General features: G+C 50.4%; 1 protein-coding gene and 1 long non-coding RNA gene across 4 annotated transcripts in view; both read left to right on the top strand.

The window, feature by feature from the left end:
* Positions 1–12,844, top strand: part of LOC309652852 — a 29,704-nt gene extending 16,860 nt beyond the window's left edge. Inside the window, exon 3 of the long non-coding RNA XR_014258907.1 lies at positions 6,266–12,844. This is a non-coding gene — a long non-coding RNA (uncharacterized lncRNA). The remainder of the gene's footprint in view (positions 1–6,265) is intronic.
* A 353-nt stretch (positions 12,845–13,197) lies between these two features.
* Positions 13,198–20,777, top strand: part of PDZD4 (PDZ domain containing 4) — a 30,285-nt gene continuing 22,705 nt past the window's right edge. For 2 of the 3 annotated variants that reach the window (XM_082446166.1, XM_082446165.1), the window contains exon 1: positions 13,198–13,860. In XM_082446166.1, the coding sequence (XP_082302292.1) occupies positions 13,801–13,860 (60 nt within the window). In that variant the 5' untranslated portion in view covers positions 13,198–13,800. The remainder of the gene's footprint in view (positions 13,861–20,777) is intronic. The other variant, XM_082446167.1, reaches the window with a different exon arrangement.

Raw genomic sequence — 20,777 nt, 5'->3', positions numbered from 1 at the left:
GAATAGTCCAGCAGCAATCAGCTATAAAAGAGCACTGAGATATCATTACTAGTTCAAAGTTACAGGACTATTGATATTTAAAGGAACAGTTAGGTATTGGGCCACGACTTCCAAAAGAGATGAAGGGATGGTGTTGAGAAGAAAAGAATCTAATTAATAGACAAACAGAAATCTGGCATTTGCAGACAGAGGCTCCAAAAGACAGGTCTAATATCACTTGATTAACTTTCGGACACAAGCTCCCCCAATCCCAGTATGGAGGGATAAACAAAGGTTGGCTTTTATTCAGGGAGATGTAGTTGACTTAACGTTATAATACTATTGATTTGGACTGCTGCAAGAAAAAAATGGCCCAAGGGACTGGTTTGTCCCAAGGCTAAAAACAAATACGGCCATGGATGTCAAACACTGGAAGCTCCATCTGTGCCCTTGAATTGGTGCCACCTAAGACTTGGATGATGGCCATGGGTGTCTTTGTATTCCACATATGAGACACAGTATTTGAGAAGATAGAACAATTACAGAAGGGCCTAAATTGATGTAAATATGATGTTACCTATATATTTGATGAAAACTCAGGAGAAAGGTATTGGGCCTTACAAGAAAAACTCTTAATTAATAATTTAAATGATAAAACTCCAGAGTTAAGCTACTCTAGACTTGGATTGGACAAGACTTTGTAAGGAACTTCAAAATAATACTCAAATTGTTAACCATTTGAAATCTCAGTTAATAAAGAGGTCATAACAGCTAGTAAAATTAATCTATGAAGAAGGAAAATGCGCATTGCTTCCCAAGAATCTGATTTAACCCTTCCCCATTGGTATGATATATTTAAAGCTTGTTCTCTTCCAAGGCAAATATGGTACTGAATTGTGAAATTCATCCTATTGTAATTTTTTTAAATTAAATTTTATTTTTTTTAACATCTTTATTGGAGTATAATTGTTTTACATTGTTGTGTTTGCTTTGTTGTGTCTATAACAAAGTGAATCAGCTATATATACATATACATATATCCCCATATCCCCTCCCTCATGCATCTCCCTCCCACCCTCCCTATCCCACCCCTCTAGGTGGTCACAAAGCACCGAGCTGATCTCCCTGTGCTATGCGGCTGCTTCCCACTAGCTATCTATTTTACATTTGGTAGTGTATATATATCCATGCCACTCTCTCCCTTCGTCCCAGCTTACCATTCCCCCTCCCCGTGTCCTCAAGCCCATTCTCTATGTCTGCGTCTTTATTCCTGTCTTGCCACTTGGTTCTTCATGACCTTTTTTTTTTTTTCCCCTTAGATTCCATATATATGTGTTAGCATACTGTATTTGTTTTTCTCTTTCTGACTTACTTCACTCTGTATGACAGACTCTAGGTCCATCCACCTCACTACAAATAACATTTCGTTTCTTTTTATGACTGAGTAATATTCCATTGTATGTATGTGCCACACCTTTATCCATTCCTCTGTCGATGGGCATTTAGGTTGCTTCCATGTCCTGTCTATTATAAATAGTGCTGCAATGAACATTGTGGTACATGACTCTTTTTGAATTATGGTCTTCTCAGGGTATTTGCCCAGTAGTGGAATTGCTGGGCCGTATGGTAGCTCTATTTTTAGTTTTTTAAGGAACCTCCATACTCTTCTCCATAGTGGCTGTCATCCTATTGTAAGTCTGATCATCGTTCTGCCTCGCATTTTTACTTCTGGCTATTTAGGCATCTGCAACTTGTCCCTTGCCCAGAAAAAGTTAAAAGGACAATGGAGATAATGAAATATTGTAATGTTACTATTTCATAGGAACACAGGGAGGCGATTGTAAGGACAAATACAAATTAAGAGTAAGAGCCTTAATTCTCCCGGGAGAAGATAAGGTGAGCGACTCCCCTTCCTAGACATTTTCTTTCAGAATTTCTCCCTCTGTCCTTTTAAATATATGTAAATCTTTTTAATGGCTAAATAAGCCTCCGGTCATTCTCACAACTCAGGAATGTTTCCCCCCCTCCAGGGTCTGGGAGCGTCTTTTTGAATTGTAATCAAGGAAGATGCTGGCCCTGCAGACCTCCCAGCTTCCTGAGAGGAGAGGGGTCTGACTTCAGCCGACCAGACTCCAAATGGCAAAAGCTAGTGCGGGAGCCGGGGTCGGGGCTGTTGTCTGCTACCCTTGTGGAGGAGATATTCCTTCTGTCTCCGCATCCCTCAGGCGGGGTGCCTGCGTTTGCACAGATCATTCTGTTTTCAGGCTTTTTACACCCGTTTTCTATCTTTTCTGCTTTCGTGGAGAGGTGTTCCGGGTTGGGAGATTTTGTTTTTAGTTATGTTTCTCCAACACACTTCGCAGCCAGGGAGAAAGGGCAACTTTTGCTTCAATGGAGATGTGTTCATTGAATATCCACATGGAGAAAAAAATCTTCTCACTGAACTTTTCCTCAGTTGTAACCACCAGGCAGGAAAGTGAAAGGTCATAAATGTACTGAGCCTTCTTCTTCCTGAGAGCTGGAGCTAGCCCGCCCCCACGAAAGTGCCTCCGTGCACCAGGGACGGGAGCGAGGACCTGGAAATCTGTACAAACCTTGTTAGTCTCACCCTAGTATTCTGAGTTGTTTCTTTACTACCTGCCACCCAGGCCCAAACCCCTTTCTCTTGTCAATTCTTCACAAATGCAACATGCCTGTGTCTAAAAGGTAGAAAAGCTTCCCGTTCTGGTCACTTCTTTGGGTCTTCATTCTCTTGTGAAGGCTCCCAGGTACATGTAAACATTTAATAGAATGTGTATGCTTGTCTCCTGTTAATGTGTCTTGTGTCAGTTTTATTCTCAGGCCCAGCCAGAGACCCAAAGATGGTAAAGAAGCATTTACCTTCCACATCCCTTTGGGTCACCACCCTTCCCCAGAACAGAGGTGCTTTTGCAAAGCCTTCCCCAGCAGCAGCAGGAAAGATGGGGGCTGAGGGGACTTCGAGAGAAGGTGGGACCCAAGGCAGCAAGGAGAGGAAGGGTCAACTGGAGATTGTCAAAGCAAGAGACTCCACAGCAGGCCCTCCCCCAGGAACTCACGAGGTGCATTTCCTCCAGGAAGGAATTGTGATCTGGCCCAGAGAATTTCCAATGGCCCCCTTACAATTGAAAAATGGTCAAGCCCCGATATGGATAAGCAAATGCCTCCGCCCTCAGAAGGACTTGCATTTCAATGCACTTGAGTTCTTAGAGGAGTGGAGAGTAGTCGGAGTGAGGGCACCCACGGCATCCCCTCCCCAGGAACTCGTGAGATGCATTTACTCCTGGAGGACTTCGCTTAAAACTTAAAAGTGCCCAAGACCCAGTCTGTAGAAGCAAATGCCCCGCCGGCAAAGGGACTTGCATCTCAATGCTGTGTCCTTTTAAAGGAAGAGAGTACTTTGGTCAGCTTCCTGGCATTGTTAAAAATAACAATCTGGAAAACCAACCTGGACCTCGTGATTAGACCCTACAGAGCATCTTCAAGCTGGAAGAGTCTTTTTCTTCTCTTTTAAGAAAAAAAAAATCTTGACCACTGCCTGACAACATACACAAAAATCAATTTCAGTTGTACTGGAAATTAAAAATAAAAGGCGAAATAACAAGACTTGTAGAAGACGACAGGAGAACATCTTTATGATCTTGGAGTTGGGAAAGATTTCTTAGGTGGGACACAAAAAGCACTAACCGTAGGAGAAGATATTGATAAATTAGTGTCTTCTGAGCTCTGCCGGCATTGGGCCAATTTGCTATTCTTCAAGTCTTCCCTGCACCCTGCCCCTCCCCCCGCAGTGTGGCTTCTGCCCTCTCCTTTCTCTTGACCCCCGTCTCCAAGCTCCTGCTTTAGGCAGGTAGGATTACTACGTCAGGATGAGCCCCTCATCTACAGAAGTGTATTTTGTTTCTGGTGTTTTCTGAGATTTTCTGCCCCTTGGCTGCTTTTCTCCGCTCTTTACCCTTTAATTGCACGTATCCCCTGTGTGGCTTCGGTCCGCCTCCTCCCAATGTCCCCCAGGTCCTATAGCTCTTGCTGTAGTTAGGGACATAGGGTTACCATCACAGAGTCAGCTCCCTACTTGGACAGAGTGCTCTGGTCTATCTGGGACACGCCAGGGTGGGGCCGCCTCACTGTGGACTCTGCACGACAAGAATTCTAACTGCCTTGGGGCTGAGGAGATCTGTCTCTTAGTTTTGCTGAAAATGGAATTTTTTTTTTTGGGGGGGTGTTCCATGCAACTTACTGCTTTTGTGACATCACCAGAAGAGTCAAAACGCTGTCTCACTGCCTTGCACTTTTTAAAAAAATTTATTTTATTAAAGTATAGTTGATTTACAATGTTGTGTTAGTTTCTGCTGTACAGCAAAGTGATTCAGGTATACGAATATATATTCTTTTTCATATTCTTTTCCATTATGGTTTATCATAGGATACTGACTATAGTTCCCTGTGCTCTACAGTAGGACCGTGTCGTTTACCCATCCTATATATACTAGTTTGCATCTGCTAATCCCAAACCCCCAATCCTTCCCTCCCCCATCCCCCTTCCCCCGTGGCAACCACAGGTCTGTTCGCTATGGCTGTGAGTCTGTTTCTGTTTCGTAGATAAGTCTGTGTCATATTTTAGATTCCACATATAAGTCATATCATATGGCATTTGTCTTTCTCTTTCTGTCTTATTTCACTAGTATAAGATCTACCTCGTACTCTTTTTTAAAGGAATGAGCGTTGAATTTGATCAAATGCCTTATTAGCACCTACTGATGTGATTAAGCTGTTTCCTCTAATTTGCTGAGTAATGATTTCTCTGAAAAGACTTTCTCATGTTGAACTGATCTCCGGGGGCCTCGGCCTGCAGCGGCTTGAAGCAGGGCTTCGGTTCCGGCCAGAGATGGAGGTCAGGCAGCGGCAGTGAGAGCGCTGAACCCTCACCACCAGGCCGCCAGGGACCAGCGGCCCGTGACAAGGGCCTGGCCCGTCAGCTGTGTAGGAATGAACCTCCACATAGAGGAGGAAAGTAGTGAAGCAAGTAAAGTGTTTATTAGGAGGAAGAAGAGTCCAGTACGTGTGGATAGACGCACGGGCAGGCTCAGAGAGAGAGTCGCGCCCGCGTGGTGGTTTGAATCACTTTTATGGGGCGTTTCTTCCGGGTTTCCTCTGGCCAGTCGTCTTGCTTTGCTGGGTTCTGAGTCCGTATTTGGTATAACTCAGGGTCCTCCCCTGTGTGCGTGCGCATCTCTTAGCCAAGATGGATTCTAGCGAAGAGGCCTATGGGCAGCTGGTGTTACTTACTATGGGGTGGCACCCCCTCCCTTTTTGACCTCCAAGGAGCCTTTCTGCGCATGTGTAGTCGGGGAGGTCTTCTTGACTTCGGGAATGGGAATATGTGGCCTCTTATATCTCTTATCTGGGCGGGGCCAGCCTTCTCCATCACCCTGTTTTTATGGAGTTTCTGCTATTATGGAGTTTCTGTCCACAGGGGAGAAACTGTTCAGCCTGGGGCCCATCTATCTCCTGCTTCAGAACTACCTTTGTATTTCTGGACTAGATCCTACTTGGTCATACATAATATCTCGTTCTTTTGGTATATTGCTGGAATCTACTCGCTTATCTTTTTAGAATTTTTGCACTTGTCTTCAAAAGGTTTCATTCTATACTCTCTTTACTAGGTTTATATATTTGGTTTATTGTTGGCTTTATGGAACAGCAAAGGTCAAGACTAGGTAATACACCCCTGAAGAAGATGAATGAGCAGGGGCTTGCCTAGCAAATGACAATTTTATTTATTTATTTATTTATTTGGCCACGCCCCCTGGCATGTGGGACCTTAGTTCCCCAACCAGGGATCGAGCCCACGCCCCCCTGCATTGTAAGCGTGGAGTCTTAACCACTGGACCACCAGGGAAGTCCCCAGCAAATAACAATTTAAATGTCAAAAAGGAAACTTTAAAATTCTTATAAGAAAATATAGGCAAGTATCTTTTTGACCTTGGGGTAGGGAAGGACTTCTTAAACCAGACATAAAACGCATTAATCCTTAAAAAATTTTTTTCTGGGGGCTTCCCTGGTGGCGCAGAGGTTAAGAATCCGCCTGCCAATGAAGGGGACATGGGTTCAATCCCTGGGCTGGGAAGATCCCACATGCCACGGAGCAACTAAGCCCGTGCTCCACAACTACTGAGCCTGCGCTCTAGAGCCCGTGAGCCACAACTATTGTAGTCCGCGCGCCCTAGAGCCTGCACGCCACAACTACTGAAGGCTGCGCGCCTAGAGCCCGTGCTCTGCAACAAGAGAAGCCACTGCAATGAGAAGCCCACGCACAGCAACGAAGAGTAGCCCCCGCTCGCTGCAACTAGAGAAAGCCCGCGCGCAGCAACAAAGACCCAATGCAGCCAAAAATAATAAATTTAAAAAATAATTCTAATAAAATAAAAAATGTTATACAATCCCACTTATATGAAATATCTAGAATGGACAAATTCATACAGACAGAAAGTACATAGAAGTTACCAGGGGCTCAGGGACAGGAAGGGGGAGCTATTGCTTAATGGGTACAAAGTTTCTGTTTGAGGTGATTAAAGAGTTTTGGAGATATGGTGATGGTTGAACACTGTGAATGTAATTAATGCCCCTGAATTGTACTTAAAAGCGGTTAAAATGGCAAATTTTGTGTTATACATATTTTTTCCCAATTTTAAAAAGCAAGAGAATGATAAATCCAACTGTGGCCTATTGGTCACTGTGGGGCATGGGGGAGGCGGGGTCACGATGGTATACGTAAGTTACTGGTAATGGTCCTGTGTCAGGGTTGGGTGTTAGCTTAGTAGGTAATAATGAGCTTATTTTTAAAATAAACAAAATGAAAGTGGGCCTTAAGTGGACAAATTTGGTGGATAGTAAGTAATCCAATTCTGTGCATCTGAATTAAAAAAACAAAACAACAAAACAAAACTAGAAAAGCAAATACCTATGTTCCCATGAGCCAGGACATGTTCTCATATAGAACATGAGAAGCCTGGGCCCACCATTTGCTTCCTCCATGTCATCAACAGGCTTTTCAGTTTTGCAAAATGGAATAGCAGAAATAGTCCCTTACAACTACTGTCAACTGATCTTTGACAAAGGAGCAAAGGCAATTCAATGGAGAATGGATAATCTTTTCAACAAATGGTGCTGGAACAACTGGACGTCCACATGCAAAAAAATGAATCTAGACACAGACCATATACCTTTCACAAAAATTAACTCGAAATGAATCATAGACCAAACTATAAAATCCTAGAAGATGATAACCTAGAGGGACATCTAGGTGGCCTTGCGTTTGGTGATGACTTCTTTGGCTACAACACCAAAGACACGAGCCGTGGAAAATAGAGTGGCAAACACAAAGAATTACGAGAGTGCAATCTCTTCATTCTAGGATGACAGACAACAATGAGTCCAGACTCTCCAGAGATGAGAAGCTGGACAGTTTCCGGGTTGTGGTCTGGCCTCTGCTTCCCTGGGAGCTCCCTTCTGCGGATGCCAGTGGGCAAGGTCATGAGTGACTACTGGGAAACAGGGCTTCCCAGTTGGGCATATGGCAGGGCTGGGGTGAGGACCAGGCAGGGATCGTACATCCACTGGAAAAATAGGAGATTGGCTTCCTGACCTCTTTGCAGCAATCAGGGGTGAGTTGGAGTGCAAACTTCCTGTGGGGTGACATGGTGTCCTCAGCAGGACCAAGCTTCAGGGCATGGAGGGAAAGAAACACAGAGTCACAGGATAGGACCAGTCCAGATAAGAACCTGGGCCGGCTCACCTTGGTATTTGGTCTTCAGGTTAAAGAATGCTGCAATGGCCATGGAGATTATGGTGGTGACTGCCCTTACCATGTCTGTCTCTTGAGTCGGCTGTTCTGTTCCAGCCTGGTTGCCTGCCACACCTGTTGCCCTCCTGCCATGCTGGGGCATCCCTCCACCCTCCTCCTCATTGCTGAATTGCTGAGCTCAGATCAAAGTAGCTGCTCCTTGATCGATCGACTGTCTCCGATCTTCCTCTCCCACACTCTCAGAGGGTTTTGCATGTTAGGACTTTTTGATTGCAGGAAGAAACTGACTCTAACTTAAGCAAGAAAAGGGATTTATTTGGCATGATGCTGGGTAGATCACTGAATTGGTAGAATGTCTATAAGCAGGTCTTGAGATGCACAGGTGTCACTTGTTTTGAGAGTGGCCCAGAGCAAGAAAGGGCCCTGCAGAAGATCTGGGCTGCAGTGCAAGCTGCTAGGCCACTAGGGCTATAAGATGCAGCCAGTCTAAAGACTCAAGGGGATCTGTCCATGGTAGATAATGATGCTGGGGGGAGTCTGTGGGAAGCCTCTGTAGAAGGATCCCAGTACAGACCCATAAAGGTCTGGAGCAAGGCCATATCTTCTGTGGCAGAGCTACTCACCACTCAAAAAAGCAGCTGCTGGGACTTCCCTGGTGGCGCAGTGGTTCAGAATCTGCCTGCCAATGCAGGGGACACGGGTTCGAGCCCTGGTCCGGGAAGATCCCACATGCCGTGGAGCAACTAAGCCCGTGAGCCACAACTACTGAGCCCATGTGCTGCAACTACTGAAGCCAGCGCGCCTAGAGCCCATGCTCTGCAACAAGAGAAGCCACTGCAATGAGAAGCCCTCGCACCACAACGAAGAGTAGCCCCCGCTCACCGCAACTAGAGAAAGCCCGCGTGCAGCAACGAAGACCCAATGCAGCCAAAAAAAAAAAAAAGAAAAAAAAAAAGCAGCTGCTGTCATGCTACTGGGCCGTGGTTCAGACTTAGAGCCTGATGCCAGGATATCAAGTGCCTGTGTAACCAGAGCTGCCCATCACGAGCTGAGTACTGGCAGACCCACTGAGCCCTGCGGCCTGGCAGACACAGCAGCGATCCAGTGGAGATGGCACCTTCCAGACCAGGCCCAACTGGGGCCCAAGGCTACATGGGTCAGGTACATGCACAGGTAGTGAAGACCCCACGTGTCACCTGCCTCCATCACACTGTACTCTTCCTCAGCTCACACCTGTGGGCTCATGGGCGGAGGTTCCCTGTGACTAACCCATGCGGGGGAAGCACTGAGACCCGGCTCGTAGATGGGTCACCGCAGTGTGCTGGTACTAATAAAAATGGATTGCTGTCTCACTATGGTCCCATTCAGGGTGGCCCTCAGGGACAGTGGTGAGGGAAATCCCCCCAGTGAGCAATAAACTTGGCCGTCCACTTGGTAGAGAGAGCTATGGCCTGAGATAAAGGTGTCCATGGAAAACAACTTAACTGATTGGTCAGGGACCCAGGGCGAGTAAGACTGGGTCAGTAGAAAGGGTTCTGCACCCAATTCCAAGGGGTGGGGGTGGGGTGTTCCCCAGCGCCAAGCAATTCTTGCACCCCAGCTGGTGTCCCATAATTCAGCTCAATTCCGACACTGTCTCCCTGGAGATAGCATCAGACCCCACAGGTTAAGGGCTCAGTCCCACGAGACTACGAGACTGCCCTCCCCCCCCCAACTTCAGATGCCAATTGCAAGCCCAGGTTGTCAACCGTGCTTCTGACCGACCAGCTATAGATGGGAGCTTCCCACGACCCCCTCTGAGGGTTCAATTAATTTGGTTGAGCAGCTCACAGGACTCAGAGGAACACTTTACTTGCTAGATCACTGGCTTACCATAAAAGGATATAACTGAGGAAGAGCCAGATGGAAGAGAGGCACAGGGCGAGGCATGAGGAAAGGGCCCGGAGCTTCCACGCCGTCACCAGGGGCCACTCTCCCAGCGCCTCTACGTGTTCACCAACCCAGAAGCCCTCTGAACCCAGTCCTCTTGGGTTTTATGGAGGCTTCATCACACAGGCACGATTGATGAAATCACTGGCCATTGGCCATTGACTCAACCTGCAGCCCCTCTCCCCTCCCCAGAGGCGGATGGGAGGAGAAAGTGAAAATCCCAACCCTCTAATCACCTGGTTGGTTCCCCTGGCAACCAGCCCCCATCCTCAGGTGGGGTCCCAAAGTCACCTCAGTCACTTAATAAAGACACTTTTATAGCTCTCATCACTTAGGAAATTCCAAGAGTTTTAGGAGCTCTGTGCCAGAAACAGGGACAAAGACCAAGTATATATATTTCTTATCATAAATCACAATATCACAGTCAAAGACTAGAAGATGTGGAGAAGAGCGTGGGAGCTAGTTAGCACACCGAAAGGGGTGCGTGGGAAGAGGGTGTGGGTCCTGTGTCTCTGCCTTGCGGAGGTCAGCTGGCCTCTCTCCACGGTGCCCTGGACCCGTGAAGGCAGTGGCTGTAGTGGAAAGGCTGGAGGCTCTGCAAAGGCCCAAGAGCTAGTGTTTCCTCTCACCGAGGAGGCTAATCTTGATCCTGCCACCACTGAGTGCCCAACCTGCCGGAGCAGTGGCCAGTACTCAGCCCTCAACGTGATGCCATTCCTCCAGGGGACCAGCCAGCCGTTTGGAGGCAGGGTGATTACACTGGGCTCCTTCCACCCTGGCCTTCCTGTGCATAGTGTGTCTGCCAGCAATCTGAGGGCTTACACAGTACGCCACGTAACAGTGCTTCAGAGTAAGGGACTCTTCTTCCAAGAAAGGAGGTGTGACAATAGGCACACGACCATGGGAGCCAGTGGTCTTGCTCAGCAAAGATGTCAGCTCGGGGGATACACCCTGTGGGGCTGGGGAGCGTTACTTCATAATGTGACGAATGCACTGAGTTAATAGTTAATACATGCTGCTGTGGTGCTGTGTCCCCAGTAGATAGAATCCATGGTGCTGTGAACCAAGGAATGAGAGTAGGGTTGGCTGCTCTCCCATTGATTCCCAGTGACCCATCTGGGGAATCTGTGCTCCCCATTTCTGAAATCTTAGGCCCTCCTGAGCTAGAGGTCTTGGTTTCTGGGGTGGCGGGAACTGCTTCCATTAGGGCTCATGGTAAGGGCTCTGCAGAACTTGAAAGGAAACCTACCATCTGGTCAATGTGAGCTCCTCGTACCCAGGGACCATCCACTCAAGAAAAGATTGCTGTATTGGCAGGGCAGCTGACCCTGAGTACATCACGAGCTAGCGTTGCTGCTCTCCAAGGACAGCAAGAAGTATGTCCGTGACACACGGATTCGCTAGGGTGTCTCTCGGTGTTTGTACAGGCGATTGCACGCTGGTGGCCTGACAAGGGGAAAGCAATGAAACGCTCTGACCTGTGGTGGATAAAGATCTGGTTCAGTCCTCCATGAAAATCACCTAGACGCGTGGAGATGCCTTCTGAGGGTGAGGGAAATCTAGAATGGGTGATGGAGGACAGTACGGTCAATGGCAAAATGTCCACAAAGCCCTCCCATGTGGGTCTACACAGACACTCACGTTCCTATCCAATGTGACTTTGTCGTTCCTCCCACCAAGAGGCAGAGTCCGTTTCTGCAGGCTCGGAATCTGGACTTGCTGATGTGTAGTGGATAGAATTACGTCCTCCAAAAGTTCAAGTTCCAGTCCCTGGTACCTGTGAATGTGACCTTATTTGGAATTAGAGTTTTTGCAGATGTAACCAAGTTAAGAGGAGGTCATGCTGGATTTGGGTGGGCCCTAAGTCCAATGACTGGTGTCTTTTCTTCTTTTTTTTTTTTTTGCCACGCAGCATGGCTTCCCACGGCAGTGAAAGCGTGGAGTCCTAACCACTGGACCGCCAGGGAACTCCCTGGTGTCCTTGTAAAGAAGAAGGAAAGTTGGACCCAGACACAGAGGAGACACATGGGGAAGAAGGTCATATGAAGATGAAGGCAAAAATTGGAGCGATGCAGCTACAAGTCAAGGAACACCAAAGATGGCTAAGAGCCACAAAGCAGCTAGGCACAGGCAAAGAAGGACCCTCCCCTAGAGCCTTCAGAGGGAGCATGGCCCTGCCAGCACCTTAATTTCGGATTTGGAGCCTCTAGAACTATGAAGAGAACATGTTTCTGTTGTTTTAAGCCACCGGGCTCGTGGTCCTTTGTGGTGTGGCAGTCTCCTCTTTGGGTCCGGGGCAGACAATTCTATCCAGCCTGCCCCTAGCAGAGTCAAGTCCTAGCAGCTTCAAGTGCCGACCAACTTGATAATGTGCCCTTAGAATGGCTCTCATTCCCCTGAGACCACTTTCTGACATATGCAACCTGCACACCAGCCCTTGTCTCAAGGTCTGCTTTTTGGAACACCCACATTCCTTTTCCAGACTCCAGGCAGGCCCACCATTCCTGATTCCTGTTCTCTAAAGCAGGAGTCAGGGAGGAAAGAAGGCCTTCGGAGGGGCCTTCGGCCCTGTGTGGTTAATGATTCTGTCACTTGCCAAAGCCTGGAAATGAAGCATGCAACAATTTAATCAAGTGATCTTCTGCAGCCAGAGGGCTTGGGCTCTGCAGCTCTTCCTGGTACCCCATGGGAACCCAGCCCTCAATCCGATGTTGCTTTCCAGGCTTTCCCTCTCCGGGCTTGTCTAAGAAGAGAGCCAGGACAGGTTGTGGGAGAGAAGAGGGAGAGATGGAGGGAACGTTAAAGCGGTGTGCCTGAGCGCAGGCTGTGGCTGAGAGAGACACAGGTAGGCAGCGGACCCAGGGGGCGCAGTCCTGCGCGCCAGGGCCCCAGGGCATCCCAAGCCGCTTGGTCGGCTCTCCCCAGGACCCACCCCACCTCACGCTTTTTTCTTTTTCTTCTTCTCCTTCTTATTAAAAAATATTTGTTTGTTTTTAAATTTTAACAAAGGTGCCCATTTCAACGACAACGAGAGAACGGCTAAGTTGAAGGAGAGAAGCACTCACTAAAGGGCAACCTGAGGGAGGGCTAGAGGCATTCGGGATGCGGCGCGGAGGAACTGGGAAAGGGTCTGAAATCGCGCCCCCCCCCCCGAGGCCCCGAGCTCTCTGGGGGATCCCGGGAGGCGCTCCTCCAAACAGGATCCCCGTCTCCCGGGCTGGCACAGGGCGGGCGGCACACACCGTGCCGGGTGCTCGGAGACGGACGCCGGGGATCGCGGGGAGCCAGGGACGCCCTCCACCCCCGTCAAGGCCCCGCCCCCAGCTTCCCGCGCCAGCTCCCGCGGCCTCCAGCCGCTCGCTCTCCCACCCAGCCCGGCTCCGCTCTCCCGCGCGCTTGCGCCCGGTCCCCGCGCCCCTCCCCTCCCGCCGCCGCGGGCGCGCGCGCTGTGCCCGTCGTCCCGGGCGGGAGCTGGAGACCGCGGGGCCGGCTGCGGGCCCGAGAGCAGGCGCCGGGAGCGCGGCCGGGCGAGGCGGGAGCGCGGGCGCGGGCCTGGGCCGCGGGCGGGGGCCGCAGCCGCGCCGCCGCCCCCCAGTCGGCTGGCCGGGCTGCGGCGCCACGCGCGAGGGCCGGGCTCCCGGGGCTGGTGGCCATGGGCGGGAGCCGGAGGCGGCAGCGGCAGCGGCAGTGGCAGCGGCGGGCCCCGCGGGCGGGGAGGCGCGCGGCCTACGGCCCCTGACGGTCCCCAGTGGCCTGGCGCGCCCCCGCGCCCCCTGGGGGGCCGTAGCCAAGCAACGCCCGGCGCGCCCGCCCATCCCCCGCTGCCCTTTTTTTTCCTGGCCGGGTGCGAGGGAGCATGCCCGCGCCTGGCCTCAGCCAGCTAAGAGTTAACCCGAGGGGCGTGGAGCTGCCCCCCCCTCGGGGGCGTGCCCCCCTCCCCCGCTAGGCGGCCCGCCCCCCGCGCTAGGGTATGGCCCCCGGCCCTGGCCCGGGACCCGAGGTCCCGCGCACGGGCCAGTGAAAGGCGTTTTCCCGTTCCCGCCCTCCTTCCCTCGCCGGCCAGCACCATGGGATGTAATATGTGCGTGGTCCAGAAACCGGAGGAGCAGTACAAAGTGATGCTTCAGGTAGGGCGGCTGGGCAGCTGGGACGACGGGCGTGGGCGACACCTGGGGAAGAGCTGGCCCGGGGGGAGGGCCGGGTGGAGGGGCACGAGGGCTCGAAGAGGAAGAGGCAGGGAGCCATCCCCGCCCTCAGTTTCTGGGGCTGCTGGGTGTTGGTACTCCGTGGGAACCAGGCAAAGATGGGGGGTCCCTGCGCGGGGGTAGGGGTGCGGGGCGCATCCCTGGCTCGCCCGGAGTACATTGATTGGGACGCGAGCCCTGGGTCCAGATCGGCCCGGGTCGGGAAGTTGGGCTCAGCCCAGGTCCTGTGCGCATACACCCCGGGCCCGGGAGCCGGGAAACGCGTTGCTGCCGGCGCCGGCGCGGGATGGGGGTTGCATAGCAACGGCCTCCGTTCCCTGCACTCGCTAGCCCGGGTGGACCCAGGGCGGGGGAGGGAGCAGGGCTCCCGCGGCGCGGTGGGGCGGGGCAAATCCAGGTCCCCTTGGGCCAGGGGTACTGGAGCGCGCGGGCCGCCCCGCCACCCCGTCGACGCCTGGCCAGGGTCGGGTATCTACCCCCGCATCCACTCTCCGCTCCGGCCCTGCCCAGACAAACGGTGGGCTCCCCGTCCTTGGGAGCGTCGGATGAGTGGCTGTCGCCCGGTCGGCCCGAAGGGCAGTCTGCGGGAGTCGGCGCCCGGCCTGCCCTAGGCCCCGCAGGGCCTTGGGGCCTTGGGCGGTGGGGGGCGTGTACCGGGCAGTGCTCGGCGGGGAGGGAGGGGAGACTCCAGGTCGCGCTCCCGGACCCGGAGCTCGGCTTCCTTGCTGTGCGTGGCGTGACTTCGTGAGTGCGTGCCTGTGCCCCGTCTGTGTGTTCGCGGAGGCGCCTCCGGCCCTGCGTGTGTGTACTTTCTGTGTGCGCTCTGAGAGCTGTCTAGAGAAATGTCCCGGATGGCGTGGTCTGAGACGCCCCCAGGGCTCTGTGGAGGGAGTTCAAGGTTAGAGGGAGTCGGGACCCAGGGGCAGACCGGGCGCAGACAGGTATACGTTTCTACTCTGGGTTTATTGGTCCGGACTGGGGAGCAAGTGCAGGTCGGAGAGGTGTTGGCTGGGGGAATGGGGTCTCCTTAGAAGAATAGGGGGAACCCCTACAGGCATCGGCCGGGGCGCGGTGGGGATTGGGGAGCCCGCGGGAGTGCTGCATTCGTGCTGAGAGCCTAGTTCCTGTGGCCGTCCTGGGCGGAAGCGGGAGGAGGGCAGGACGGGCATCTTGCCCCAGCCTGGCGGCGCTCCTCATCCGCTCTCCCGGGCCGGTCTCCCGGGGCGCGCGGGCCCTCCGCTTTCCCCGCTCTCGGCCCTCCGCCTTCTTTCTGCTATTCTCTCCGCCACCCCCACCCCGCCTCGTGCTTCCTCCCATCTCTCGTTCCAGCTGTTTGGAAATCTTGCCTGGCCATTGCCATTCCCCCTCGTGGGATCAGGTTCGGGAATGACCCAGGCTGGGCCTCGAGCAGTCCCGTGGAATCCCAGTAGTGGGCACCAGGGCTACCGGCGGGAGGTGGGCTGCACTGGTTGGTTGATGAGGCCGTGGGGTCCCATCCTCATTGCTTCCTTTCTTGGAATCATTCCATCAAATGGCAAGCGAATCCTAAGCGGCTGGCTCTTGACTTCCTCCCAGAGGGATTGATGTAGTACTTCGTTAAAGGCCAGTCCCTTGGGGATGTGTGGAAAGTGGAGGGCAACCTGCGCTGCACTGCAGCCCCGAGATGAGCCATGGTTGGGAGGCGACGCTGCTGTGACCCTTCGGGTTCCCCGTGGGCAGTGGCAGGGAGGCTGCCACAGGTCTGGCTGGCACGGCCTTCAGGAAGGCTTGAGGTGAACCTGGACTGGAAAGTCCCGGGCCAGGCTTTTCTCCTGGAGAGGGAGCCCCACGCCCTGGGCAAGTAGCTCCCCAGGAGGAGAGTGGCCCCAGGCCACCGCCTCTGCCTTTCCTCATCTGCAGCCCTCAGTGACCAGTCCCTGGGGATGCTGCTCCCTTTTAAAGCCCCTGCAGAAGTTTGGACAGAATCCGAGACTGGATGCAGTTTTATTTTATTTTACTTTTTAAATTTCTCTTTCTAAGTTAATTTTTATTGGAGTATAGTTGATTTACAACGTTGTGTTAGTTTCAGGTGTACAGCAAAGTGAATCAGTTATACATATATCCACCCTTTTTTAGATTCTATTCCCATACAGGTCATTACAGAGTATTGAGTAGAGTTCACTGTGCTATACAGTATGGATGCAGTTTTAAAAAAGGAACTATCCTTTAAAATTAAGGGAAGACAAAAGAGAATTGAATTAAAAAAAATCTGGAGAGCAGGTAAAACCATTAACTATCCCAGATGACTCTGGGTCTGGGGGCTGGCGTCCCAGGCGCAGCAGGGAGCTTCTCCTGGTCCCAGCCTCTTTTCAGAGGGGAGGGAAGCTTTTGTCCCAGAAGACCAGTCAGTCTCCAGGACCCCTTGACTGCCCCCCCTTAAACTCTGGTGCGTCCCAGCTTCAGAGAGGCTTCTCCGTGGCTTGTCCACACCCACCTGTGGCGTCTGCACCTTACCAAAATAAGGAACCCCACCGAGATACAGTTCAGCCCAGAGAAATGCACAAGTACACCTACACCACTTGCCATGTGGCTTCCTTATGCTGGGGTGCCCTGGGGCCCCTTCCTAGATCCCCAGAGGTCTCTGACACCCAGGTTAAGAAGTCCCAAGTCTCTTATTCTAGCCTTGAGTTCCAGACCCTTTTCTCCCGATAGTTCACAGGCACTTAAAAAAAAAAACAAAAAACTTTATTGAGATATAATTCACATACCCTTGTAAAACATACAATTGAGTGGTTTCTAGTATATTCAGAGAGTTGTGCAATCATTACCACTGTTGAATTCCAGAACATTTTCATCACCTTGGAAAGAAACCCCATACCCATTAGCAGTCACACTTCCCCCAATACCTCCTAGGCTCTGGCAACCACTAATCTACTTGTCTTTATGGACTTGCCTGTTCCAGACATTTCATCTCAATGAAACCATATGATACGTGACCTTTTTGTTGTCCGGCTTCTTTCCTTTATCGTGTTTTTAAGGTTCATCCATGTTGTAGCATGTATCAGTACTAAATTTCTTTTTATTACTGAATAATTTTCCATTGTATGGCTGTACCACGTAATATTTATCTATTCATCCATTGATGGACATTTGACTTATTTCCACCTTTTGGCTAGTGTGAACACTGCTGCTGTGAACATGTGTGTACAAGTATCTGTTTGAGTCCCTGCTTTCAATTCTTTTGGGTATGTACCCAGAAATGGAATTGCTGGATCATATGGTAATTGTGTTTAGTATTTTGAGGAGCTGTCTGTTTTCCACAAGGGCTGCACAATTTTACATTTTACATTCCCACCAGCAGTGTATGAGGGTTCCAGTTTCTCCACACCCTCCCCACACACGTTTTTTATTATAGCCATCCTACTGGGTTTGAGGGGACATCATATGCATTTCCTGATGAGCATCTTTTCCCGTGCTATTGGCTATTTGCATATCTTTTCTGGAGAAATGTCTATCTTTATGCTTGTACCACATTGCTTTTACTAGAGCTTTGTAAGTAACTTTTGAAGTGTGGGTCTTCCAACTTTGTACTATTCAAGATTGTTTTGTCTATTCTGAGTCACTTGAGTTTCCATATGAATTTTAGGATCAGCTTGTCAATTTCAGAAAAACCAGCTGTGATTTTGTAGGAATTGAATTGAATTCGTATTGAATATTGCATTAAGTATGTATTGAATTTGCATGAATATTGCATTGAATTTGGGAGAGTATTCCCCATGAACATGGGATGCCTTTTTATTTGGATCTTCAATTTCTTCCCTGCGCGGCTTGTGGGATCTTAGTTCCCCAAGCAGGGATTGACCAGGGATTGAACTCTGGCCCTCTGGCAGTGAGAGCGCAGTCTTAACCACTGGACCGCCAGGGAATTCCCTGAGTCTTCAATTTCCTTCGCCAATGTTTTGCAGTTTTGTTAAATTTATTCCTGAGTACTTTATTCTTTATGATGCTATTGTAAGTAGAATTGTTTTCTTAATTTCCTTTTCATTTTTCTCATTGCCACTGTATAGAAATACAATCGTTTTTTTATATTGGTCTTGTATGTTGCAACCTTACTAAACTCATTTATTAGTTCAAATAGTTGTTTTGAGTGGATTCTTCAGGATTTCCTATATATAAATAGAGGATAGTTTTACTTCCTTTCCAATCTGAATACCTCTCATTTCTTTTTTTTTGAATTTTATTCTATTGATTTTTTTATACAGCAGGTTCTTATTAGTTATCCATTTTATACATATTAGTGTACATATGTCAATCCCAATCTCCCAATTCATCACAGCACCACCCCTCCCCCCGCCACTTTCCCCTCTTCGTGTCCATACGTTTGTTCTCTATGTCTGTGTCTCTATTTCTGCCCTGCAAACCGGTTCATCTGTACCATTTTTCTAGGTTCCACGTATATGCGTTAATATACGATATTTGTTTTTCTCTTTCTGACTTACTTCACTCTGTATGACAGTCTCTATATCCAACCACGTCTCTACAAATGACCCAATTTTGTTCCTTTTTATGGCTGAGTAGTATTCCATTGTGGATACCTCTCATTTCTTTTTCTTGCCTATTTGCTCTGGCTAGCACCTCCAGTACAATGTTGAATAGAAGTGGTGAGAGTGGGTATCCTTGTCTTGTTGCTGAGCTAAGAAGCTTCCAGTCTTTTACCCCTGAGTATGAAGTGAGCTGCGGTTTGTCATAGATGCTCTTTATCAGGTTGAGGAAGTTCCCTTCTATTCCTAGTTTGAGTGTTTTTATCATGAAGTGTTGTTAGGTTTTGTCAAATGCTTTTTCTGTGGCTATTGAGATGATCCTGCGGGTTTTGGGCCCTCGATTCTACTGACGTGGTCTATCACAGGCACTTTACGTGCGGCATGTCAGAACCCCAGCTCCATTTCTGTTATCCCGGTCTTGTCCTCCAAGGATACTTAACCAAGTGTGGGCGCTGGGGGCATGGGGGGGCACAGGGAGAGCTTGAAAAATCTGGAAATGACCCTGAGTGGGGGAGGGTCATGCATGTTGTTAGGAAGAGGAAGAAGCCAGGTCATAAAGGGCAGAAAGGGAGGTAGCCTGGTCACCTAACACTGAGACACAAAAGCACGTTCTGAGAGCCTTTCCTGGTGTCCCTGCTTGCTGGGCCTGTGTCCTTCTCTCTGACACCATGACCCCCATGACGTGGATCTGTCTGAGCCATTGATAGAAAAATTCTAGAAAATGCAAACTCATCTATAGTGACAGAAAGTATTTGCAGGGATGGGTGGAAGGGAGGGATGACAGACAAGCAGGAGGACACTTTTGGGGATGATGGAAATGGTCACTATCTTGATTGTGGTGATGGCTTCACAGATGTATATATACACCTTATACCAAAACTTTTCAAACTGTACGCTCTAAATATGTGCAGTTGATCATATGGCAATGATACCCCAGTAAAGCTTTAAAAACAAGAAACACACGTACACCTACCAAAGGAAGAAAAGCACGTGAGAGCACTTAGCCCACCAGGGGCCCCTGGTGGGGCTGAGTGGGTCTTTCTTTCCTTCTACTTCAGGATCCCTGCCAGGGAAGACAGTGTGGTGTGGGGATACTGAATGGCTCACTGGCTCAGTGCCTCAGTTTCTTTCACCTGCTCTATGGGAATAAAGAACGCCTGCCTCCCGGGGTCATTGCCATTGGGAAATAAGCGGCACTGGGTCCCCTGGGATCTCATTTGGGTGGGGGTGGAGTTGCTGCCATCAGGCCATTTGGTCAGGCGTTAAGGCGTGGAAATTGGATGGAGAAGGCATTCCTCATGAACATGTCACAATTAATGTTCAGTGACAGGAGAATGTCCAATATTATTTTGAGGGTTTTTCTAATAAGAAAAAAGGGGGAGAAAAACAGAGGCGCCCTGAGTTGTGAAGTGTAACGTATAAGATTACTTAGGCGATGGACACATGCCAAGGTGGAGGCACATTTGGTCCTTTTGCACGTGAGCCAAGTCAAGAGAAGAAAGACTGAGAAGCTGGGGCTCAGAGCTGGCTTTGGGTGTGACAGGCGTCTCCCCTCTTTGTAGTGCAATCTGTCTCTTCCTCATGCTTGCTTTGAGCAGTGGAAATGAAAAGCACTCCATAAAAGATACCATTTTGATTACTGCGAGCCGGGGAGCTTGCCTTTGGGCCAGCCAGGTTAGCCCAGAGGTGGGGGCGTGGGAGGAGGTTTCCCATTATCATCCAAGGTGCCTGGGAAGCTGTGAGCACACACCCAAAGACTGATCTTAATGATGACCTCAGGAAGTTCTTTGCTTTTCCATACTGGCCGCATGTGGGGCATCCCTCATTCCCAGCCTGTCTCTCCAGGCAGGACTTCAGAGGTGCCTGAGAGGCCTGCTCTTCCCTGGAAAGGCAGGGGGGCCAGGGCAGGTGGATCAGATTTCCGCTTGCCCCGATGGGCACCACCCACCCACTGCCCTTTGGGGAGTGAGAGCGGGGGAGGAGAGACCCTTTGAAGCACTCACTTGCCTGTGGTCTGAATCCTGTCCAGGTGTGTGCAAGTCCTCCCTGCTTCCTCAAGGGGGTGCTCTGGGCCAGCACGACTCTACCCTGAGGCCCTTGTTAAAATGCAGGATCTGCTTGAGCAGGTCCAGGGTGGGGCCTGGGATTCTGCGCTACTCACAACCTCCCAGGGGATGTCCATGCTGCTGGTCCTCCGACTACACTTTGAGTAGCTAGGACCTCGCTCAGGACCCGGGATAAATCAGTGAAGCCCCAGATTATGTCAATATCACCTAGGAAGTGAGTTTATTACAAATAAGAGGGGGGAGGCCTCACCTC

The sequence above is a fragment of the Balaenoptera physalus genome (genome assembly GCF_965194825.1).
Source record: "Balaenoptera physalus genome assembly, chromosome: X".
Taxonomy (NCBI): Eukaryota; Metazoa; Chordata; class Mammalia; order Artiodactyla; family Balaenopteridae; genus Balaenoptera; species Balaenoptera physalus.
The sequence above is the reverse complement of the archived record's forward strand: the minus strand, read 5'-3'. Positions and strand labels throughout refer to the sequence as shown.